Source organism: Paroedura picta, chromosome 11, assembly GCF_049243985.1.
Source record: "Paroedura picta isolate Pp20150507F chromosome 11, Ppicta_v3.0, whole genome shotgun sequence".
NCBI classification, from domain to species: Eukaryota; Metazoa; Chordata; class Lepidosauria; order Squamata; family Gekkonidae; genus Paroedura; species Paroedura picta.
Window position 1 is genome coordinate 65,042,519 of NC_135379.1, and position 25,406 is coordinate 65,067,924.

General features: G+C 46.1%; 2 protein-coding genes across 6 annotated transcripts in view; one reads left to right on the forward strand and one right to left on the reverse strand.

The window, feature by feature from the left end:
- Positions 1–25,406, reverse strand: part of LOC143820658 (zona pellucida-binding protein 2-like) — a 33,000-nt gene that overhangs the window by 2,856 nt on the left and 4,738 nt on the right. Inside the window, exons 1-9 of one of the 3 annotated variants that reach the window (XM_077303723.1) lie at positions 14,447–14,674; positions 13,529–13,702; positions 12,387–12,512; positions 11,663–11,806; positions 9,358–9,576; positions 7,924–8,000; positions 5,462–5,636; positions 4,957–5,118; positions 503–575 (exon numbers count right to left, since the gene is read on the reverse strand). In XM_077303723.1, coding sequence (XP_077159838.1) covers positions 503–575; positions 4,957–5,118; positions 5,462–5,636; positions 7,924–8,000; positions 9,358–9,576; positions 11,663–11,806; positions 12,387–12,512; positions 13,529–13,702; positions 14,447–14,504 — 1,208 coding nt within the window. In that variant the 5' untranslated portion in view covers positions 14,505–14,674. Of the gene's footprint in view, positions 1–502; positions 576–4,956; positions 5,119–5,461; positions 5,637–7,923; positions 8,001–9,357; positions 9,577–11,662; positions 11,807–12,386; positions 12,513–13,528; positions 13,703–14,446; positions 14,675–25,406 lie in introns of those variants that run through there. The other 2 variants (XM_077303722.1, XM_077303724.1) reach the window with 2 other exon arrangements.
- GLIPR2 (GLI pathogenesis related 2) overlaps positions 13,963–25,406 on the forward strand; it is a 35,209-nt gene continuing 23,765 nt past the window's right edge. The window contains exons 1-2 of one of the 3 annotated variants that reach the window (XM_077303728.1): positions 13,963–14,004; positions 23,677–23,793. In XM_077303728.1, the coding sequence (XP_077159843.1) occupies positions 13,965–14,004; positions 23,677–23,793 (157 nt within the window). In that variant the 5' untranslated portion in view covers positions 13,963–13,964. Of the gene's footprint in view, positions 14,005–17,253; positions 17,315–19,943; positions 20,005–23,676; positions 23,794–25,406 lie in introns of those variants that run through there. The other 2 variants (XM_077303725.1, XM_077303727.1) reach the window with 2 other exon arrangements.

The window sequence follows — 25,406 nt, forward strand, 5'->3', positions numbered from 1 at the left end:
TACTGGGGAGGGAGCCAAAGACCATTATATATATACTGCATATCATTAGCCCCAAGACCAGCAGCTCTTTAGGATCATAGGAGCTCTTTAGGATCCCAGGTATAAATATTTCACATCACCTAATACCCGATTCTCTTCATTGAACCTTAACTGAATCAGGGACTGCATATAAATAAAATAAATAAAAAAGCAAAATAGACACACTGTGACTAAACCACAACCCCTGCCCTAGGTGCAACAGGAAAGTTCTCTCAAGACTCTTCTTAGCAAATTCTAGGCATGAAAGAGAACAAAGATAAGTAGAGAGCTGTTTGTTGCCTCCATGCCTAAAACTTCAGCGCGATCTCTATGAAACTTGTTCTGAAAATTTCTGTTCTGCATGAGAGTACAGTAATTCCACAGGCTGACTTCAACCTCTAGCAGCGAAGGGAAGGGAAATGCAGGAATTAATAGGACTCACAATGTTATATACATTTCAAGTAAATTTATAAGAAATGCTTACATCCAAATTGTCACTAGAAGAAGGCTGGTAGCAGCACATGACGTTAAAGGAATAACCCACGTGGGCAGAACTCCTGAAAAGCACAAAAGAGATACAGCCATTGAGAACAAAAGCTTATACTTTGAATAAAACTTTGTTCATCTTAAAGGTGCCGCTGGATTCAAAGGGTGTGAATGGGGAGAGATAGATGCGTGTTTTGCTGATACGGCCTGAATGCTAGACAGTGACTGAGGCAGGAATCCCACACTGCATGGCTACCGTATGCCACATTGCAGATTAAGAGAGGTCCTGATTCCACCCCTAGCTCCTTGACGCTAATGAGCAGAGATCTGTTTACTTGTCTGATGCGAAGCATGGTAAGTTGGTTTCAGTGCGGGTGGGGGACAGACCAAAATTAAATGTGTCACAGAGGAGATAATAGCTCTTGCAGGCCCGCCAGATTCACTGGCTAGAATGTTTGTACACATTACAAACACCTCTCATCAACTTTAGCTTCTTCACAAAGAGTCAAAATATGTAACAACGGGGGCAGTTATAATATTTCGCTAAGAGATAAGTAGGCTGAGAGTGGGTGTGGCCTGTCAGGCAGGGCCCAATTGGGACATGCAAAGATCGTCCTGATTGAGCCCTACCTCAGACAGGTCACGCCCACTCATGACTTGGGCCCAATCATTGGGCCAAAGTTCTGACAGGGCCCGCCCACCCAGCGCAGGCAGGGGCAATCTGGAGACATCGCTGCCGGTCTGCCCCTGACCACCACAGGGAGAGGAGGTTGGTAGGGCTGCCAAGGGCATGAAAACAGAGGCTTGGACAGGCTGTGCCAGCCCTTTTTGACCCAAAGCTGCCCTAACTGTCATGTCCAACTGTAACTTCCCTAACTTTGCCTCAGAACACTGACAGAGCTGGCAAGGGGCTGGTGAGTGCGCTCCCTCCCCTTCCCTCCCTTCAGGCCTGCTGCGAAGGAGCCCTGACTGCCAATGACGGAGGGGAGGGAGGCGTTTCCGAGAGCAACGTAGGGGAGTCTGAGGGCATGGGTGAGGGCATTCCTTTTGAAGGGGGGGCACTTTCCTTTTCTGCCACAGAAAAGCCCCTTCTCACTTAAAATACTGCTCTGGGGGTTAGACACAGCCAAGCCATTTGTATTTTTTCTTCACAACTCCCTGCAGATTTGAGGCCAACTGCACAGCGTTATTTCTGCAGACAAAACTGAATGCTGTTGCAGAGGTTCTTTTGTCTCCTGTTTCATCTGCACAACAACCCTGTGCAGTAGGCCTCAAGTCTTTCAATTCAACAACAACTTGTGTGGGAGGCCTTAAATGTTTCTTCTCCACCACAACCCTGTTCAAAGTAGCCCTTTCTGCCTGGGGAGCTGATCTTTATACTCTGCAAATGAGCTGTAATTCCAGGAGCTCTCCAGGCCCCACCTGGAGGTTGGAGTTGGGAATTCAAAATTGTACAATGCCTCAGGCTGCAGCTGGGAGGGAGTGGTGCAGGTGTGTTCCTCCTGGGCTATGGGCTATGGCCAGTCCTTACCAGCAACTGTTTGTATTCTGGGGCGCAGACAGACAGACCAGCATCAGTCCTGTGAGTCTGGAAAGTGCAGGAATACTTAAATAAAGAAATTTTACAACCTGAAACTGTAAATAGTGGACAAGTAAATGGCCGGAGAGACATGGGAACAAAAGTGACTTTTTCCAACCTTGGCCTGGCAAATAAAAAAACAGTATAAAAAACCTTACTAAGGTCAAAACTGCTGTGCACAGAGAGAGTTCCTCTTAGGGTTGCCAGCTTCCATGTGAGGCTCGCTACCCCAACTCCCTCACGGGGAGTCTGCTATGGGGAGAGGAAGGGAAGACGATTGGAAAATGCTTTGAGACACCTGAGGCCTGCTGGGTCACTGTGGCCCATTCCCTCAGATGTCTCACAGCCCCACATCCCTCACAGGTTGTCTGTTGTGGGGAGAAGAAGGGAAAAAGTGTTTGTAAACTGCTTTGAGTCTCCTTTGGGTAGTAAACAACAGGGTACAAAAAACCAGTTCTTCTAAGGAACAACCATGAAAGAAGCATGTGGGCACATAACATTTTATCAACAGTGAAAAAATGGAGACAGAAGTAGCAGGGTGGACACCTGTGTACTGTGACTACCCCATGTGCAGGGCAGGATGACATTTTGGTGTCTATGGCCTAATTCACACAAGAAGGGAAATGACACAGATCTAGGAGGAATTGGTTGCCATTTAATCTCCCCCTAAGAAGAGTCTCCAGTCTGATTTTTCCTTCACATATCTGAAGACATGGCTCTGGAAAGCTCATCTGTAACTAAAGGTAAAGGTATCCCCTGTGCAAGCACTGAGTCATGTCTGACCCTTGGGGTGACGCCCTCTAGCGTTTTCATGGCAGACTCAATACGGGGTGGTTTGCCAGTGCCTTCCCCAGTCATTACCATTTACCCCCCAGCAAGCTGGGTACTCATTTTACCTACCTCGGAAGGATGGAAGGCTGAGTCAACCATGAGCCAGCTGCTGGGATTGAACTTCCAGCCTCATGGGCAAAGCTTTCAGACGGCTGCCTTACCACTCTGCACCACAAGAGGCTCTCATCTGTAACTACTATGCCACAATTCCCAAAGGTCAGTCCCACACTCAACGAACATTCCACACCACAGGTTCTTGACACCCATCTCTCCACACCCTGCCCTCATTTGTCACCATGCCACCACAACCTCTCAGACAACACACATTCAACCCCATGCTCTTGCAGACTGGACAACTCCTCTTCCTTTTCCCACTGCCAAGCTCTAGCGCCCGTTGTATTCCAGGATACAATGGGCTTTGCCCCTAGTGATCACATAAATAGCAGGAGACAGGCTTAAAACCTTTAATCTTTGCATAAGAAGACTCTGGTCTAAGAAGACTCTGGTCTATCCAGATAGTTAATACTGTCTCTGGGTTTCAACTGAGCAAAGGAAACGATAAAGAATCCTAGATATCCATCGCCAACAGGATTTCAATCAAGTAAAAAATCCACTTTTTCCAATGCCTCCACTTAATAATTTGAGGCCATTACCTTATTTATCTAATCTTGTTTTGTCAGAACATAGGAGATAATTTACTCTCTTACGATATAACATGCTCCCATCCGCTTTTAGGGAAGGCTTATTCAAAAAATTACCCATCTGTGATCGCTTATGCATCTGCCAGGATGGGAGCATTGAGACATCTGAACATGTATTACTCCAATGTAGGCTATACGATCAATTCAGGAGAGAACTTAGATCTTCCCTCCAGAATAAGCCCAACTCAGAGGCAATCACAGACATGTTGTCAGACAAAAGCACAGAAATAACTTCTATTGTGGCCAGATTTGCTTGGAGAGCAATCAAAACAAGGAAGAGCTGGTTGGATTCGGAGCAACTTAGATAGAGATAGTCTCAATTGCTTGAGATAATGCTTGTGAGTTTTAAAATTAGAATGATTCTTATAGCTGGAATGTTTTTAAATTTTATACTATTTTAGTTATCAATGATACTTGTATGTACTTTGTTAATGCCAGATGTTTTTATGTATTTTGTAATTTGACTACTGGTCTAGTACCGTGATAATAAAAACTTGACTTGATTCTTTTAGGGTACAAATGATAAGAAAGCAGTTGGGGTGGGGGGGATATTGCACTGAGGAAGGGGGAAGTAACTCATGCACTTGAAGTGACTTCCCTCTTCTGCCAGGCTGAGGCTGGGAATTGAACATCGAGAAAATGCCCAAGAACCCCTGCTCAAAAAATACTCGCTCTTCATAATTTAACCATCCTCAGTAAGGTTTAAAAGAGCCTCTTGTGGCGCAGAGTGGTAAGGCAGCAGACGTGCAGTCTGAAAGCTCTGCCCATGAGGCTGGGAGTTCAATCCCAGCAGCCGGCTCAAGGTTGACTCAGCCTTCCATCCTCCCGAGGTTGGTAAAATGAGTACCCAGCTTGCTGGGGGGTAAATGGTAATGACTGGGGAAGGCACTGGCAAACCACCCCGTATTGAGTCTGCCATGAAAACGCTGGAGGGCGTCACCCCAAGGGTCAGACATAACTCGGCGCTTGCAAGGGGATACCTTTACCTTTTACAGTAAGGTTTTGTAAAGACAGTTTTTAAAACTAACTTATTTAAATGTATATATACTGTTTATAACTATATAATTTGTATGTTTTATTGTTGTTATCACAAATGACATGAGTTCCTGCATTGTGCAGGGGGTTGGACTAGATGACCCTGGAGGTACCTTCCAATTCTATGATTCTATGCCCTGATCTAACCAGAAAGGTCGGGATATAAAAATAAAGTATTATTTAATTATTTATTTATTAGATTTTTAGACTGCCCTCTTGGGTTAGCTCACTGAAGCCAAAACTTCTCTAAGCCTCATCTGATACAAAACTTTCAAACAAGAAAAATTGTGAAGGTTATTAACTTACTGTGGCATTTTCCTACAGTTTGGGCACCTTTTTCATTGCTGCTTTGTGCCCCTGGACAATTTTCACATGCTGTTTGGCCATAGTTGCCATTGTAAGATCCAGCCGCACAAAGAATACAGACAGTATCATATTTTGCACTGAAGCTACCAGGTGGGCAGGTAACTATTGAAACATAAAAGAGAAAGATTCAGCAGAATTAAACTTACTACAGAGTCCATGTGCATCATTTTACTAGATTATCTTTATCTCCATTGGTGGCTGATGAGGACAACTGTTACTTATTTACTGAAAATAATGTGTTCTCCAATGTTCTCTCTCAAGTGGCCTGCAACATCTCCCCCTCCTGAATGTTTCCCTCCTTTATGCCAGTGGGAAAAGAGGACGGAGCATAAACACCTCGTGTTTCCTTTTGGTCCCCATCAGACTAGGCCTGTTGTACAGAAGGAAACTGGATGAGAATGAGTGAGAAAACTGACTGGCTGCAACCCAAACCCTAGAAACTTACCACAGCAACCTGAACACGCTGTATTGTTGTCTATGGTGCTTATGTTTTTCCCAAATCCTGGTATGCAGTGATCTTTTTTAACACCAATCAGGGAGCCAGGGACATAATTTAAATTATCACCGTGAGAGGAATCAATGTTCTGGCCTTCAAAGAACGTCCTGATCTTTTCATAAGCCTACGCGTAAAAGGATTAACAAAAAGAAGCCTATTAAAAAGAAGCACACGGATCAGATTACAACCTAACTAGAGTGGTTGATCATATATGCAGTATGAGGTACGTGACATGTACGTTTCTGAACGCTGGCAGCACTTCAGGATTACTGCACATTTTTCTTTGCAAAACACAAAAGATTTGTGTGAAATAATTTTAAAATAAGACTAAGATAAACTGCATATTGTCCGTTATGCATGAGAGAACAATGCATTCCCTCAGGATTAAGGGAAACATTAAATTCACTGGAAGAAAAAAACTAAACCAACATTTTGAGTGGTAAAGTAGCCTGTATAAATGTTTCATTTTTATCAAATATGATCTTAATAGTGACTGATATTTGATATATTGCCAGGTCAGCACCACAAGATATAATCTGAGGCAGCATTTAGTCAACTAAGTGAATGGGTGAACTGGCTGCCTGTCCAGATATGGCCCAGAGCAGATGGCCAGTGGGATTTTAATTAGAATCGCTTTTATTGTATTTTATTTATTTATTAGATTTTTGTACTGCCGTTCGCCATAGCTTTGCGGCAGTTTACATCATAAAATTTCTAAAAACAATAAAACCCCCAATATTTACCCATATTTACTTTGCCTCGGCCTCAACGGTATGCCTGGCGGAAGAGCTCTGTCTTGCATGCCCTGTGGAAAGATGGTGAATCCAACAGGGCCCTTAGCTCTTCCGGGAGCTCATTCTACCAGGTAGGGGTCAGGACCAAAAAGGCCCTGGCCATGGTCAAGGGCAGGCGTACGTCCTGGGAGCCCGGGACAACCGGTAAATTCATACCCGCAGAGTGAAGAGCCCTGCGGGGGGCATAAGCAACCACGCAGCCCCGCAGGTAGGCAGGGCGCAGGCTGCGTATGGCCTTAAATGTTAATACCAATACCTTGAACTTGACCTGGAAACAAACTGGTAACCAGTGCAGATGGCGAAGCACCGGCTGAATATGGGCCCCCCAAGATGTCCCAGTGAGGACCCTAGCAGCTGCATTCAGTACCAGCTGTAACTTCCGGATCAAAGACAAGGGTAGACAAGGGTAGGTAAAGCGAATTACAGTAGTCTAGTCTGGAAGTGACCATTGCATGGATCACAGTGGACAGGGGTTCCGAGGACAGGTAGGGCGCTAGTAGCCGGGCTTGGCAAAGATGGTAAAAAGCCGTCTGGGCTACTTTCATGATCTGAGCCTCCACAGAAAGGGAGGTATCAAAAATCACGCCCAGATTCCTGGCGACCAGTTCAGGTGTTAATTGCACCTCGTCCAGGCATGGGAGGCACGCTTCCTGATCCTGTTCTCTTCTCCCCAGCCACAGGACCTCCGTCTTGAAGGGGTTGAGTTTCAGGCAACTCTGCCTGAGCCATCCAGCTACCGCTTCCAAACAACTGGCGAATGTATCCAGGGGGGAGTCCTCTACTTAGGAAGTAGAGCTGGGTATCATCTGTATATTGGTGACATCCCAGCCCATAGCCCCAGACCAGCTGGGCGAGAGGGCGCATATAGATATTTAAAAGCGTAGGGGAGAGTATCGCCCTCTGCGGAACTCCATAAGGGAGCTTGCGAGGGCTCGACAACTGCAACCTCTGTGACCGGTTCCGGAGAAAGGAGACCAGCCATTGCAGCGCAATTCCGGTTCCGGCGAGGCAGTGAGCCAATATCTCCTGCTGAACTACATCAAATGCAGCTGACAGGTTTAACAACACGAGTATGGCGGAGCCGCCCCGATCTATTTATAAATTTTAAGTCTACTGCATGCATCCTGTGAACCACCCCAAGTCCTGTTGAGAAAAGGAAGTGGGTTATAAATCAATCAAATAAATATATATAAGGGAAATGAGTCCTGTCCATTTATGTTATCCTTGTAGCCCAAGTAACACAGCATTCAATTCTCCAAAATACCATAAAACTATTAAATACCATTAACTGACTCTCTTGCCCCAGAGGGACAGACCAGAACCAATGGTTTGAAATTCAGAGGAAATTCTGTCTAAACATCGGAAAGAAGTTCCTCAGAGCAATTTCTCAGTGGAACAGGCTTCCTCGGGAGGTGGTGGGTTCTCCATCTTTGGCAATTTTTAAACAGAGGCTGGATAGCCATCTGACGGGGAGGCTGATTCTGTGAAAGCTCAAGGGGAGTGGCAGGTTGCAGTGGATAAGCGATAGGGTTGTGGGCGTCCTGTATAGTGCAGGGGGTTGGACTAGATGACCCAGGAGGTCCCTTCCAACTCTATGATTCTATGATTCTATACTACCTCTTTGATGCTGCTGTTGGAATGTTCACATTCAGAACTTCTACACAGATCTGTTACTTGCATCATTAAAGGAAACACTACAAATAGAGAAAGTGAACTGATGTTTTAAATGCATATTTGTGTGATAGTTTCTTTATCTATTTATTTATTATACTTATCCCACCAGATCAGGACCACCAAGGTCGCTAACAATTAAAACAGCATAACAAAAGTTATCAGAAAAACAGACGACAGCAAATTAAAACACAAGGCAAAGAGGACTGAGAGAATGCCAGATGAAACAAAATCTTTACCTGTTGTTGGAAGACACTGATAGAAGTGGACAAATTAATATCCCTGGCCAAGGGATCATGGAAGGAATCTACCTGAACTACTGTTGCTGTTTATAATGTGGAGGAAGAAGCTAAGCAAGAAAACGCCTCAGAGAAAGGGGCTTATAGGCATATTTGTCAGAGTCCTGACCTTGTCAGATTTTGGAAGCTTTGTAGCGTTGGCCCTAATACGTGGATGGGAGCCCACCAAGGACATTCAGGGCTGCTGTGCCAGCAATGGCAACTCACCTCTGAATGTCTGCTGCCTTAAAAATCCGGTGAGGTAGCCATGCATCAGCTGTGTGGCTTGATGGCGTTTTCCTCCAGTCAGATGGAAGCTTATGCTAGGGATGAGATGTTTGAGGTGATAGGGGAATGGGATGGGAGAGAGGCAGCTCCCCCTGTGGCCTTTCCACCCTATCTGGCCTTTGGGAGATGTGGAGGAAGGAAGCAGCCCTCCTGTGGCCTTTCCTGCCTGGGCCACTTTGGAAAATTGGGGAGGGGGGCAGGAAGGTGGCAGGTCCCCACTCCTGCAGCCTTCCTGGCCCAGCTTTTGGAAGATTGGTGTGTGTGTGTGGGGGGGGGCAGCGGTGCAGGAAGGTGGTAGCCCATTCCTCCACAGCCTGCTGGGTCTTTGGAAGATGTGGGGCTTGATGGGAAGGTGGGGACAGTGGGGACCTGTATAAACACTGTTATATGGAGGTGAGGGTAGGAGGGCGAGTCCCCCTGCAAAGCTGCTGTTTCCCCCAGAAGAACTGATACCTCCCTCCCCTCCCCCCATATTCTTTCTCTCTTTCTCTTTCATCTTCCTGAAGGTTTCCAGGCCCCCACCTGGAAGTCTGTAACCCAGTTGGCTGCATATAAAGGAGGAGTCAGGAATCAAGATCGAGTGGAGGGGGGGGGGCAGAACCCAGGACGATCACAGGGCAGATGTATGTACTAGCCTCCGTTGTATTCCTGGGTGCAACGGGCTTTGCCTCTAGTTGACATAACCATCACCATTAGTGTTACTAATTTCACAATACTGTTTCAATTTTTTTGAACCCGCTCAAGAAACTTAGCTATGAGATGATATAAAAATATCCTAAACAAAGGAAGCTGGTGAACCAAGCTATTGCCTTACCAGCAAACTGTAACCTAAGCTTGTATGTTAGTGTCTCCAGCGTATCTGTGGAAGCATGGCACTCCACACGCCACTGTGGGATCTCACACGCCAGGTTGTGGATTAAGTTTTCCAGTTGCTCTAAGAGATACTTTTCAAATGAAGCCACGAGATTCGTTTCACAGGCTTGAACTGTGAATTCGGATGACAAATGTATACTCCTTCCTGGCATGTGATACACTATTAAAAAGAAAACATTGTTATTAAAATTTTATATCAGTTGCCCGTAAGAAGAGCCCTGCTGGATCAGACCAGCATTCTGGATCAGACCCAGTGGCCAACCAGCTACCCTTAGGAAACCCACAAGCAGGAGCACTGCAATAGCATAATCCCACCTGTGCCCCCCCAGCATAATGCCTCTGGTAGCCACTGGCAGCATCATTCTCCATGCATTTGTTAATTCCCATTTTAAAGCTTTCTAGATTGGCAGCCATTACCACATCCACATAAACGGCATAAATATAATTTGCATCACTCTGTCTCTATGTACCTGAGTTACAATTTGGTAAAGCTGTCGTTGGTTGTGACATTTCCAATCTTTTTTTTGGGGGGGGGGGAGGGGGTTCTCATAATTAAACACGCTTCTTGTATATTTCTCACTAACTGCATAAACAAGATTCAATCTGCTGGCTTGGAAATTCAGCTGACAAGAGGGGTATCGTACACCCGCAAGTATCACAACTATAGGAAATTTTTCTACCATTGTTGCAAAAATGATCATGGGCAGAATGAAGTTTGTTCCAGCATTCTTTATTTGATTACTGGCAATTATAGTCTAGACATAAAACATCTATTACTATCTGGAGTACCATAAACATACACACACATGTACACACATACTCTGAGAGGTTTTAAACCATGGTTGCAACTTAGCTGTAAAATACACGTATCACCCACAGAGCATTTCATAGAATCATAGAATCCTAGAGTTGGAAGGGGCCATACAGGCCATCTAGTCCAACCCCCTGCTCAACGCAGGATTAGCCCTAAGCATCCTAAAGCATCCAAGAAAAGTGTGTATCCAACCTTTGCTTGAAGACTGCCAGTGAGGGGGAGCTCACCACCTCCTTAGGCAGCCTATTCCACTGCTGAACTACTCTGACTGTGAAATTTTTTTTCCTGATATCTAGCCTATATCGTTGTACTTGAAGTTTAAACCCATTACTGCGTGTCCTCTCCTCTGCAGCCAGCAGAAACAGCATCCTGCCCTCATCCAAGTGACAACCTTTCAAATACTTAAAGAGGGCTATCATGTCCCCTCTCAACCTCCTTTTCTCCAGGCTGAACATTCCCAAGTCCCTCAACCTATCTTCATAGGGCTTGGTCCCTTGGCCCCAGATCATCCTCGTCGCTCTCCTCTGTACCCTTTCAATTTTATCTACGTCCTTCTTGAAGTGAGGCCTCCAGAACTGCACACAGTACTCCAGGTGTGGTCAGAACAGTGCCGTATACAATGGGACTATGACATCTTGTGATTTTGATGTGATGCCTCTGTTGATACAGCCCAAAATGGCATTTGCCTTTTTTACCGCTGCATCACACTGCCTGCTCATGTTTAGTTTACAATCCACACATATCCCAAGGTCTCGTTCACACATTTAAGACAATAGTTTCCACCATAGACAGGTGGCATTGCTGCCTAATTTTATTGGCCACTCTCCCCATCTCCCCCCCCAAAAAAAAATTGAATCTAAAGTTGCATTAAACTCAATAGGTACTACGCAGGAGTACATGTCCTTAATATTGGACTTTAAAACTCAACTCTATCCAGTACTGTAACTAAATCCTATATTACAGAAAGATTTATTTTAAAGTTTCAGAGCCATCTTTATGTTACATAGTTTTCAAGGTGGTGCATAATATACATTTTAAAAAATCAAAGACATTTCCTTTATTTTATTTCATCTTGGAAATTTAGAAGCTACACACGTGGAGAAATTTCAATTATACATGCAAACGATAGAAAAAAATCCTGAGATTATACAGTCAAAACATCTAAAATCATCAATATTAAAATAAAGGAATAGCTGTGTGGCCTGCCAGGCTTCGACAGAAATAGCATTCCACAGGCTTCAGAGCCACCAATGGGAAGGACATGCCCCTTGTGCTACCATCATTACAAAACACTCAGACAGTATTACTCTACAGCTTAAGTCTAGTTATGTTAATTAGGGCATCCTAAGTTTGCATCAGATGGCTTTCCAAATCAGCACAAATGCAGGATCTACAGCAGTCTGAATTCAGAAACCAAACTACTAATACTTACCATAAACCATGAAATTAGTTTCTGTAGCCATTGGCTTATTTTCACTGACATAGTTTATTTGGCAAGTATAACTTCCAGCATCAATGCCCTGAACACTATGAATCTCCAAGCTGCCATCATCAGTTAAAACAAATCTCCGTGTTTCTACAAATAAGCACATATGGCCAAAGTAATGAGGACTAATGTAAAGGAACCAATCATAAAGTCACCCATGGGGCTCAAAAAGTCATAAAGGCACTTGAGAATGATACCAGGAAGTAAGGCAGGATTCTCCATAGCAACCTAATGTGTGTTAGTATAATCACATAACTGCCTAACAAACAGGATTTGCCATAAATGAAGGCACTAAGCAAAATATAGCAACAAAAGTATGAACCCCGCTCATATTAAGCTATCTAGTACACACACTCAGCTCTTGTTTAAAAGTAATTTATTTTATTTATTCACAAAATATGTATCCGACCTTTCTGCCTTTACAAGGGCTACCAAAGCAACTATCAATTTAAAAGTACAAGTTAATATGACATTGCATGGTATTGTCGTGCTGCTTAAAGGCAAACGTCCCCATGCAGAAGTGTACATATCCCCTTGAAGAAGTGCACCAAGGGGAGAAGAGGACCAATAGCTCCTTGGTATGTCGCTTCTGTTCCATTATTTAAGCCCCTTCAAATTGCAGAGAAACAATTAAAAGACTTGATTAAACTACAATTAAAACAATATTTACCTTCAGTTATTGGTCCGAAAGGACCAGTCCATTGGCACTTAGGATCAGTGATTCTCCCCATTAACAGTGTTTCACTCAAACAATTTAGAATTATAGCTTTTGAATTAATAAGAACATACACTGGAACTGAAGCAGAAAGAAATCATTATAACTATATATAGGAAAAGGGAGGCTTAAAAAGAAATCCAAATGTATTTCATAAAGCAATACTTTTGTGGAAGCCCACGAAGATGAATACAAATTATGGATTCATAATCCATTTTTAAAACATTTAAGAATTCTTGGACAAGATACAGGAGATCTGAAATGATATCTCCTGATACCATTAATTTTATATGCAGGCTGTACATTTCTTCTTATAACTTGGCAACCAAAAGGGATAGAGATCTGGGAACTAGTACATTATTTCTATAGTTATCATGTTAGAAGGCTTTACCAACCTATCATTTTCTGATTTTGAAAAGGGGCAGGAAACTGCGGTGGTAGCAGGTGAGGCAACAAAAGTACAGGAAAAACTCAAATGACACTGCAAACATCTCTGTTCACAGCACAGCAGCAAAACACTTCCATGAGGAAACAGCTCAGGAAATCAACCATGGATCTGCCATGTCGTTTTGTTGTTATACTTTCAATATTCAAGCCACATGGTAAATCAGCTGCTTTCTCTATATCTTACAAATACATATGTGGAACAACAAACATCAACTGTTTTAAAATGTGAAAACCTGTCTTTAGAAGGTTCAGATGTGTTTCAACCCATATATATATATAAATAAAATCAGGAAACTCCAATCTTCATTAATTTTATGGATTTGACAGAGATTGATTCTATCTCCTAAAGAAGCATATGAAAAGACCTACATATTAAGTGTCTTTTCATTTACCTTCACAAATTGTAGCCCTTGAGCATCTTTGCAAGTAGCTTTTAAACCTTTCCAATTAAAGAAAAACACCCTACTGATGATGTTGTGATGACATGTGCCAAAAAGTTCAAAAAAATAAGTAAAGTGCAGAAATCTGTATCCGTAACAAAGACAGGCATATCTAGGGCTGGAAATAAATAATTAAGAAGCACAAATGCAGCAGAAATCTATCCCTTTGATAATTGTCTGAAATCAACAAGTTTAGAAAAAAAGGATTACCAAATTGCCCTTCTATTCCAAGAATTTGATCAGACATCTGTTGTGTTTCGGGGATATATGTAGTAGTTTCACTCTGAGCCTCTGAATCTGGAGATATATCTCTAGCTTCTCCCTTGAAACGCATTGCCCTTTTCTTGAAACAGCACACCGTATTCGCAAAGAATGGGCTTCCAGCTAAAGCAATATGGAAAAAAAATAATCCTGGTGTAAAAAACAAAAAAACCCAAGAAAAATAAAACCCTAGGCCATTTGCTACTGTTAAGATCACGGGTCTGCAGGTCTGAAGCAGTCGTTTGCCTTGGCCCTGCTACCTGGCGCTTTTAAGAGAAACGATTTGCAGGTCTTGCAAATGAGCGTGAGCCAGGCCCTCACAAGAGCCCTGCCTTGGCCCAGAGGCCTCACTTCTGTCCCTGGTTTTGACCAGTCCCGATATTGGATGAGGGGGGGGGGTGCCGGGACAAGCAGGAACCCAGCAGGTGCGGCCCCTTTTCTCACACCCCCCCCCCCCGATGGAGACAGCACGCTGGGCAGGGAGATTTGGCGGGCTGTCGCGCGGGGGGTGTGGTGTGTGGGTGTGTGGGTGTGTTGTGTGTGTGCGCGAGTGCAGGTAACTCTGGCTGGTGGTCACTCCATTCTTTTGCCACGCTTTTCAATTGTGCCAGTGTCTCTCATGTCCCTCTGAGGTGGGAAATGGGGATGGGCCCAAGGGGGCGTCCTCCTGGCCCAGGGGCCCCATCTTCGGAAGCCTCCCGCCTGACCGGAGGCCGGCCGAGTCCTGCCCTCCCAGCCCCAGGCCAGCGACACTTTCCGGCCGGCGGGCTCCTCCCCTCCCCGCGGACACGGCACGGAGGGCGGCGCTTCCAGACGTGACTCCTGAGGCGAGACCCCTCCCCTCCCCCTCCCCCCCCGGCGCCTCACCCAGCAGCAGCAGCAGCAGCGGGGCGAGCGTGGCCGTTGGGACCGTTAGCGCCGCCATGGCCGCCCGCGCGCTGAGGAGGAGCCGCCGCCTGGGGGAGGGGGAGGGGCGGCAGGATTCGCGCCCAGGGGCCCCCTCGTGCGAGGCGCGGAGGAGAGAGTCGCGCAGGGAAGCCGCGGAGCCCTCCCCGGTCGTGGCTCCAGTGGGTCGCCGCGTTGGCCTGAGGCTGCAGCGCCGCCGTCTTGGCGCGCAGCGCCCCAAGATTAACAGGGGTGGTCAAACTGCGGCCCTCCAGAGGTCCATGGACTACGATTCCCAGGAGCCCCCTGCCAGCGTTCGCTGGCATTCCCTGGCAGGGGCTCCTGGGAATTGTAGTCCATGGACCTCTGGAGGGCCGCGGTTTGACTCCCCCTGGCCAAGACGGTGCCTGAGGAAGGGCGCCTGGGCAGCCAAGCTCACACCGGGAACAAAACCCCGCACTCTTACACTTGTTCATCCCCAAATATGCAGCGTCACAATGTAAATTGGCTACTTTCTTGCTAAGGATAATAAAACCAGCCCTTGGGGTTCAGTTGCACCCAAAGAACTGGTTTTGTTATTCCGGCAAGGAACGATCCAGTCTGCTTTATTAGACTGCATATTCGTCATGAGGCTGTTTACTTATTTACTACTAATCCTCTCCTTATATCTGTACTTTTAAGGTTCTTGTGCCACGGTATGAGCCTGCACAAGAAAGCTCGCACCTTGCATGAAGCTTCGTCGGTCTTCGTAGTGCTCCTGCTGGACTCACATTTTGCTCTGTTACCAACGCGGCTAACCCACTTGAAGGGAAGGTGCCTTTGTAGGTCATCTGCTCGCCCCCTCTGATAGAGCCAGGGTTTTTTGGGGGGTGGGGTGGGGTGGGGGGAGAAACGCTGCCCTTGTCTGTCAGGAGTATCAGGGTAGAGTACAGGAGCCTCTCACAGACCAGGCGCCCAAAAAGGGAAATGTTCATGAGCTATTGGAGGTGCACCATTATGTTTCTAAAATATAAGGTCGTTATAAAAATATTAATCATTCAGTTAAATTAAAAAAACCCAAACTGCATAAGCCTCAGATAAAATTTGATCCTAAAAACATACAAATATCACGTTTCAGTGTTGCTGCTTCTGTCAGTGGTCTGGCAGACTCTGTCACAAAGGCAAAACCAAAACAATAGGGCAGCCTTTCTCTACTTTTTTACTGTTGAGAAACCCTTGAAACGTTCTTCAAGCTCAAGAAACCCCAGAAGTCGTGTGATTGTGCAGAACGTGGTTGAGAAGCAGAGCTATGTACACCCCCACCCTCGGCTGTTTCCCTCCCCACCAGGCCCATCACTGGCCATTTTAAGAGGCGGTGTGTGAGTCAATGTGAACATATATGGTCATATCATGCAATAATGTATATATATATACTAGCTGCAAAGCCCATTCATAAGAACGGGCCTTGAAAGGGCCCACCCCCTCCCTGTTGCAGTCGCTTCTTGCCGGGCCACGGGGAAGCGGTCTCCCCCCCCCCCCCGGCAGCTCAAATGCTGCCAACTGGGTGCATGCCTGCCGTGCTCGCCATCCGGCGGTCTGGTAGTGAGGCTTGGCGAGCGGCATCTGCATGCCGTCTGGAGGCGAGCCCTTTGGGATCCAGGCCAATCGGACCAGGGCCTGTGGATCTGGACGGGCAGGGCCCCTGACAGGCTCCTCCTAGAAGGCTGTGCAACATAGTGTTAAGGATATATAAACTAGGGGCAAAGGCCATTGTATTTCAAAATACAATGGCCGCTGGTGGGGCGGGGAGGCTCGCAGGTCTCCTCACAGGCCCCCCTGCTGCGGTGTCCCCGCCTGCCCTCCCAATTTTGGGGTTTCTGCGCAACAGGAGCAGGCCTGGCGCATCTGGGACACGCGGGGCCTGCTGTTTGTGGCGCAGCGAAGCCTTTTGGGCCCCCCTCCCCCTCGGGCCTGCTCTTCTTGCTGCCGTGTGGGCTTTTCCCCCCTGCCCCCCCGAGGTCCTGGCCTTGGCGGGGCTAGAAGAGCAGGCCTGCTGTCCTGGCTGCGTTGAAGCCTTCCTGCCACCCCCCTCCCCGCCCAAGGTCCCCGCCTCCTTTCCCAGCGGCGAAGCCTCTTCCCCAGGCCCACTCACTGGGTAGTCCAGGACAGGCCAAGTGGCCAAAAGGGATCCGCGCTGTGTCCACTTGGCCCTGGCATTGTCCACTTGGCATTGTCCACCTGGAGTGACACTCAGACGGGCCAGTCGGGAGCCACTTTGCGGCTCCCGATTGGTCCCTCCGAATTTTTATCACGGACTCGCCCCACCCCTTTCTCCTCCCACCTAGCCCTTAGTCTTTTTTTTTTTTTACCATTCCACAGGAGCGGTTTAAAAATACAATCAAGAAACCCAAGGTGTTGTGACGCTGGACTTCTATGGTGGAAGCAACGAGGCCATCCATGCCTAACTTCCGAGATCTGATGAGATCAGGTCACCCCAGTCAGGGCTCCTGAAACAGCAGGCAGGAATTGGGAATGACCAGATATTTCCAAGTACATATCTAGTTCTGGCATTTTCAGAGAGGAAGAAAGCCGTTATTTTCCCAGCACAATTTTGTTAATTTCGCTTAACCTCCTTTTCAAAGCACCCAGAAGAATTTTTTTCACTAGATGTGTGTGAAAAGAGATTGCAGAGCAAATGGGGTGGTGAATTTTCCAAGAGTGGCAAGAAAGAGAAAGGATAGGAGAAATCCGCAGCCCGAACCAAGTCCTCTTTCTCTTGCAAGTTCCAAAAGTTGCACGTTACGCCACGCTCCTCAACCAGAACTATGGAGAGCAGGTCACTGCGGGACTTGTGCCGAGGTATTTCCCTTGGTAAGCCAATCTGCCTTCACAGTCCAGCTGTGTTAAATGGGACTTTCCAGGAAATATGTTCAGGCCCGCCAGACCTCTTTGCCATTGTGCAGAAAGTTGGGCTCCTCCTAATTTTGAATTTCTACTAATTTGCATAGTAGAACTATAACATGTTCTACCATTTCAGTTTAATTAGCATGTTCAGTAGCAAAGTCCCAGAATGTCTCTAAATGCTTCCTCCATAGATGCTTTTAAAGGTTGTGATAGTGAATAAGGTTGTGTTGTTGTTTAAGCAGCAAAGATGCCCATTCCTCGGCTTTAGAATTGGCATTAAGGCTAGTCTGTGGCTACGGAGGCAGACCAACGACCATGTATGCACAACAGTGCTGAAGTCAGCCATACTCATTGTTCTATTCCTACTCTCCAAGCCTTGGGCAAACATTTAAACTACCTTCGAGTGCATATTTACTAGGAAGTAAATCCTGTTGAATTTGCTGAGGCTTAATTCTGAACAAACACTTGGGTAGGGCAGTAGTTCCCAGATTGTCTACTTAACTACAGAGAGCGCTGTTGTTGCAATACCTCCTTGTGATTGTTTACTTGGGGATCATGCATTACAGGCCCTTTGCTGTGGTGGTCATATATCAGGGTCTGTGGTGATAGTTCCATAAGTTAGCTCTGCCTGCCTGCCTGCCTGCCTGCCTGCCTGCCTGCCTGCCTGCCTGCCTGCCTGCCTGCCTTCCTTCCTTCCTTCCTTCCTTCCTTCCTTCCTTCCTTCCTTCCTTCCTTCCGCAGTGCTTTGGGGGTTTCATCTATGACTGCAGGCAGCTCAATGGTTTAAATGTTGATTTAAGATGGGATACGTACAACCCCTAGAAGGTGGGAAGAGTTTTCTATTCTCTCTAGCACTCCTTCATGGCTCCTTCATACCTTTAAGTGGACCCGACTGATTTAGCAGGTTAATAATTTACCTTTTAATCAGCTGGTTTATCAGTTATATTTCAGTATTGTCTGCATGTTTTCAAAACTCAATATAATTATCTTTGTGGAAGGACATAGGATTTGTTTCTTTATCTTGTAAGTTAAACACCCATGTTAGAAGAGGGTTGCTGACACTGGGTCAGAGAATATTTGGTAATTTTGGAACTGAAGCTTGTGGAGGGACCTCAGTATGGTATCATGCCAGAGAACCTGCCATTCAAAGCAGCCATTTTCTCCAGGGGAACTGATCTTGGTAGTCTGGAGATCAATTGTGATAGTGGGAGATCTCCAGGTACCACTGGAGGTTTGCAACTCTGTTTTGGAAGGAAAGGCCATCTTTTGATTTCTGTAATCATCCCCATTTGTTAATTATCTACAAAATGCTTTAATCACATTATGGGGGGTGTTTTATTCTCAACCTTAATAAGACCTGTTGATTATGCTTCTGGCTGCTGTGAATCTGGAAAAGCAAGAGAAATCTCCAGTGCCCCAACGTTCCTCATGTCAGTGCTGACTGACTAGCCAGCCCCATATAAACAAAAAAGTTGTTAAAAGTTGCAAATTCCAGGCCTCCCTGCCATTTTGTACGGTGCTTCTAGATCAAGATCTCTCCTTGGATGTTCAAGAGGCATCTTGTGTGGCACAAGGAGCCCCTTGCCATCTTTTACTGTCAAACCAGCAGCCCCCTTCCTGGAGAGAAATGATTAAGCTATAATTATTTCAAATCAAATTTATTTTAATACAGCACTGCGGCCAGATAAAACAGGTAGCAAAAAACACTGGGAACCGAAAAAATCTTAAAATATTTAAAATTGCATGATTAATAGGTACATTAAAAATTGCACAACAGCTATAATTATTTGTAAGCTCTCACCTGGACAGCTAGGGTTGCGAATCTCCAGGTAGTAGTTGGCGATCTCCTGATATTAACAACTGAACTTCACATGACAGAGAGCACCTGGGGAAAATGGCCACTTTGGAAGGTGAATGGTATGGCACTGAAGTTCCTAGAATCATAGAATCAGAGAGTTGGAAGGGACCTCCTGGGTCATCAACGGAGGCTAGTACATACATCTGCACTGTGATCATCCTGGGTTCTGCCCCCCCTCCACTCGATCTTGATTCCTGACTCCTCCTTTATATGCAGCCAACTGGGTTACAGACTTCCAGGTGGGGGCCTGGAAACCTTCAGGAAGATGAAAGAAAGAGAGAAAGAATATGGGGGGAGGGGAGGGAGGTATCAGTTCTTCTGGGGGAAACAGCAGCTTTGCAGGGGGACTCGCCCTCCTACCCTCACCTCCATATAACAGTGTTTATACAGGTCCCCACTGTCCCCACCTTCCCATCAAGCCCCACATCTTCCAAAGACCCAGCAGGCTGTGGAGGAATGGGCTACCACCTTCCTGCGCCACTGCCCCCCCCCAAAAAGCTGGGCCAGGAAGGCTGCAGGAGTGGGGACCTGCCACCTTCCTGCCCCCCTCCCCAATTTTCCAAAGTGGCCCAGGCAGGAAAGGCCACAGGAGGGCTGCTTCCTTCCTCCACATCTCCCAAAGGCCAGATAGGATGGAAAGGCCACAGGGGGAGCTGCCTCTCTCCCACCTCATTCCCCTATCACTTCAAACATCTCATCCCTAGCATAAGCTTCCATCTGACTGGAGGAAATCGCCATCAAGCCACACAGCTGATGCATGGCTACCTCACCGGATTTTTAAGGCAGCAGACATTCAGAGGTGAGTTGCCATTGCTGGCACAGCAGCCCTGAATGTCCTTGGTGGGCTCCCATCCACGTATTAGGGCCAACGCTACAAAGCTTCCAAAATCTGACAAGGTCAGGACTCTGACAAATATGCCTATAAGCCCCTTTCTCTGAGGCGTTTTCTTGCTTAGCTTCTTCCTCCACATTATAAACAGCAACAGTAGTTCAGGTAGATTCCTTCCATGATCCCTTGGCCAGGGATATGAATTTGTCCCCTTCAATCACTGTCTTCCAACAACAGGTAAAGATTTTGTTTCATCTGGCATTCTCTCAGTCCTCTTTGCCTTGTGTTTTAATTTGCTGTCGTCTGTTTTTCTGATAACTTTTGTTATGCTGTTTTAATTGTTAGCGACCTTGGTGGTCCTGATTTGGTGGGATAAGTATAATAAATAAATAGATAAGGAAACTATCACACAAATATGCATTTAAAATATCAGTTCACTTTCTCTATTTGTAGTGTTTCCTTTAATGATGCAAGTAACAGATCTGTGTAGAAGCTCTGAATGTGAACATTCCAACAGCAGCATCAAAGAGGTAGTGTAGAATCATAGAATCATAGAGTTGGAAGGGACCTCCTGGGTCATCTAGTCCAACCCCCTGCACTATACAGGACACCCACAACCCTATTGCTTACCCACTGCAACCTGCCACCCCCTTGAGCTTTCACAGAATCAGCCTCTCCATCAGATGGCTCTCCAGCCTCTGTTTAAAAATGTCCAAAGATGGAGAACCCACCACCTCCTGAGGAAGCCTGTTCCACTGAGAAACCACTCTGACTGTCAGGAACTTCTTCTGGATGTTTAGATGGAATTTCTTTAGCATTTATTTCATCCCATCGGTCCTCTCCTCCTCAAACTCTGTCTTCCTCAGGCTCCACCCCTGATCCTTTCGGGTATATCTCAACCCAAAGCTGGCAATCCTATGGGCAACCCAGGCTAGCCTTGTCTCATCAGATCTCAAAAGCTAAGCAAGGTCGGTCCTAATTAATACCTGAATGCAGGACCACCCAGGAAGTCCCATGTTGCTGCCCAAAGGCAGGCAATGGCAAACCTTCTCTGTCTTTTGCCTTGAGAATCCTGTGGAGCCAACTTATGGCTGTCACTTTGTGCACTATTCACACTAAAAGTAGATCATACCACCATGGTGCACTGTACGTGGGATCAGTTTAAAACCATGACGGTACCACGGAAATATTTTTTCGGGCTTCAGGGTATCAGGGTACCAGGAAGTAATGCCAGGGTATCAGGAAGTTACCTCCCTCGCCCACTCTGGAAGTGAGAGGAGCCTCAGATGGCAAAGGTTTAAATGGCCAGGGCCCCCTCCGCTTCCCACCCCCTCCAAACCCATAACTGGATACTTTGGAAGGACTTTCCTCTTTGCTTGGAGCAGGAAACGGCAGGCACAGTGTGAAAGGGCTCTCCCCAGCTGCCATTTTGAGCCCCCCCCCCATGCCATGATACCGTTGAGGGGCCTTCAATGTACTGTACCTCCAGAGTGTCCATATTACCCTTCTTTTGAAAGATCTTCGTAGGCTCCCAGGATGTTTCTAGAATTCAAAGTGCTGTTTTTTGTTTTTAAACAAAATCTTCCCAGTGATTTGGGGAGGTCCAGCTCCAAGCACCCACGCTAACTGAATACCTGCAGTTGGCAACTAGATATAAGACCATTTAAATGACAGCACTATGACTCCCTTTCTTCAGTATAAGGGTTGCTTAGCGCTATCCTTGCTATTAATTCTAGTTGTTTCTATTCCATGTGCAGTCTAATCAAGTTATTGCTGTTATTGTCAATTTTTTCTATCCTAGTTTTTTTTTATGGATGCCGCATTAGTTGATATTTTGACTGCTGCTAGAGAAGTGTTTTATTGCTATTGTGAAATAGCTTTACTTTTGATACTGTATGATTGCCCCACTGGATATTTTCCCTTGTTGTGTATGTTTATACATATACAACATGCTGCTGTTGTACGTGTATATGTATATGCAAGTGCACAGATGAGCACACAGTGTTTCATTCTGGTGGAAAGGGCCATCCCGTCCAGCCAACGGAGGGTGACTGCAGGGCTCTCCAGGCAAGAGATGATGTGCAGAGGGGGCCTGCCGTTGCCTGGCTCTGAGCAGTGGCCCCGGACTGCCTTGGTGCCTTCCCCTCCAAAGGCTTACCAGTAGTCACTTTGCTTATCTTCTGAGATCCAGTGAGATTGGGCCAGACTGGGCCATCCTGGTCGAGGCAGGACTGTTTTATTCTATGCTATATTTTAGTGTGTATTGTTTTTAGCAGCCCTGACTGCTTTTTTAAGCAAGTGGGTAGAAACGCCTTTCAATAAATAGATAACACAGAAAAACTTTACACTGAAGAATATTTTTGTCATCAGTTTAACAAATGTGCTCACACGTTAACTACTTAGATAAGAAACAGGAATCTTTGTTGCCCCTAACCACGCCCACCACTAATGTGCAGCTACCACCTCCTTTGTGGGATGTAGGGTAAACCCTGCAAATCGGGTTAGGGCAGAAACGAAAGGAAACCTCAATTCCCTCTTCTTGAAGGCCACTCAGCAACCTATGTAATATGTCTGCCACAGGAAGCAAGAACTTCCGTGCCTGTGACATTGTAGATACAAAAAAAGGAGATTTGTAGAAAAATGGGCCTCGGAGCACTAGGACAGCTCCACCTGTGTGCATTTTTCCCTGTGCCTGAGTATAGCAGATACATGTAAACTGTCTGTGAGTAGAACAGACCCTGTCGGTCTTCATAATTGGGAACATTAAAAAGCAGCATTCCCAATTGCAAAGACAGAGTCTGTCCCCCTTGCAGTTCATATGCGCATAGATGTGTGCTGATGTCAGGCAGGTGAGCATAGGTGGAAGCTAAGAGCCTTAGGTTGCCAATTCAGGGTTGAGAAACCTCAGGGTGGAGTCTGAGAAGGGTGGAGTTTCGGGAGGGGAAAACATCTTAGCGTGGCATAGTTCTATGCAGGCCACCCCCCAAAGCAGGCATTTTCTCCAAGGGAACTGAACATCATCTGGAGATCAACTGCAATTCCAGGAGATCTCTAGGCACAGCTGGAGGCTGGCAACGTCAGAGAACCAGCGTGCATATGGTTCAACCTCAGTCCCCCTCCACACTCATTGACCCTGTATATGATGGCAGTCTGGCACTTCTGGACCAGCAACCATGCACTGAACACAGACAAAAATGTCTCTTCGTGGTCTCATACATCCAGCTGCAAGTCATCAGGGGTTGGAAAAGCAAGTGCTGGACATCCGGGGTGTACTTTGCATTGCCCATTAAGGCCACAAGGGCTTTCATGAAACAATTTGGGATTGCCATGCAGAAGAAATGGCACAGTTCCTGGGAATCCTTTGCATCACGCAAACCATTGTGACAGCTGTTGTTTTCAATAAACGTCCTATCACTTTTACCAGAGTTCAGAAATCTTTGGTTGCTTAACTAAATTGGTATGTGGAATCCCTAGAGTGTTTTTCTTGGGTTGCTGAGTTATGCTGGCAGAGAAATATCCCCTGTTCACAAAGAGGGAGATCATCAAGAAGACGAAGAAGGGGGGAAAGTTCCTTATTCCTTATAAGGCATCGCTAGGCTGGATGGGTGGCTGCACTCTGATTGTTCGGTCTGTTTCATGCAGGCAACGGACTCGCAGCGCTACCAGGAAATTGCGGGCAGCTCACAGCGAAACAAGAACAGCCTTTCAAAAAGCAGATTCTCCAGCTAGCCGTCAAGGACGGGGCCATGGGAAAGTCAGGTTCGTAAATGCTTAGATGAAACTTGTCCTTTGCGTTCTTTATAAGCAGATTGCCGCTAAGACCATTCCTCAGGCTTTTGTACTGACTGTAAACCTTAATGGGTCCTGGCGTGCAGTGTCCTGGGAAGAGTTTCTGGGAAGCAGCAAACCCCCTGTATAGTGTGCAATCTTAGCTGTGTGTTTACGCACATTATTTGAGGTTAAAGACAGAATGTTGCTCAAAAACCTGATCATTGTACTTGCTATGCTTCACTTTCTTGTATAACACTAATCATTAAACGAATATTTAAAAAAAATTGATCAGCAGGATGCTTGCAAAATCATCGATGTGAGAGCCGTGGAGCTTTAAAACCATCCTTTGTAGGTGGATGTTTTACTCTAGTGCATGTATTACTACGATTTAAACATTCTTTCTGTAGGAGTCTGTGATTAATGGCATGCGGGAAGCCAGAAGCTATTAGTATTTGGCAAGAGTGCAGAAAGCTTCTTGGGTAAGAGTTATGTGTGTGTGTGGGCGGGGGGGGGGCGCGGTAATCTAATTTTCCCTTGGTTATATTGGCCGCATTTCTGGACTAGGCATTCAGCAGCTGGATCCCTCTTGTATGACGTGGTTGCCATGTGGGATGGTCTGACAATGTGCCAGGCTCTGGAGAGAGTGTCAGTACTCCAGGAGCCATTTGGAAACAAGGGGTAATCCTTTGTTTTCTGGAGCCGTTGTCCTAGAACTGGCAGCCCTACTCAAAAAGCTTCTGATCCCAAATTCAAATGCCATGCAGTGGCCACCTGTAATTCCCAGAATGTCTTCTATAGTAGCGATCCCCAACCTGTGGCCTGCGGACCACATGTGGTCCTTGGACTAATTGGAGGTGGGCCCCGAAGGACGCCGTCTCCCCCCCCCCCGGCCCTTTACTTCATCCCCCCCAGCCCTTTACAACACACTTTGGGTGTCCTTGTCTCCCATCACTCCCAGAGAAACAAGCTCAGGGTTCCCATTGATTTGTCCTTGTCATGAGTTAAAATGTCCATGAAAATAAAATGTTCCTTATGTTCCTTGTTGTGGTGTGTCTGTATCTTATTTTGAAGGGATGCTTAAACATTACCATAGCGATCAGAGAGCGTTAGGGCAGTGGTTGAGAGTAGAGGAGTAAACTACCCCCCCCCCCCCCACCGGGCCTCAGTAAAATTGTCAAGCGTTGAGTGGACCCCGGTGATAAAAAGGTTGGGGATCTATAGTTTTAAAAAGTGCACATCAGGTAGGAAAATGACAGATGTGGATTTTCTCAGTTGAACAGTTACAGTGATGCAACTATTATAGTGTGCTGGTCTATGACTACTAATACAGACTTTGACATGGTAACTGTGTGGGTCTGAAGCAAAGTGTGAGTCCAGTGGCACCTTTAAGAGAAAAGCCTATACCCAGATTTAAGTTTTGTTGATCTTAAAGGTGCCACACTGGACTCACACGCCGTTCTATACCTATTATATTCAGTGAAGCAGATTTTCCAGGAAAGTTGGAATGAGGAAGTGTCTGATTTAAATTTAAATAAATGAGCTAAATATTTAAACAATGTTAGCAAAATTTAAGTCACATCAGCAGAAGGAGACAAATATAC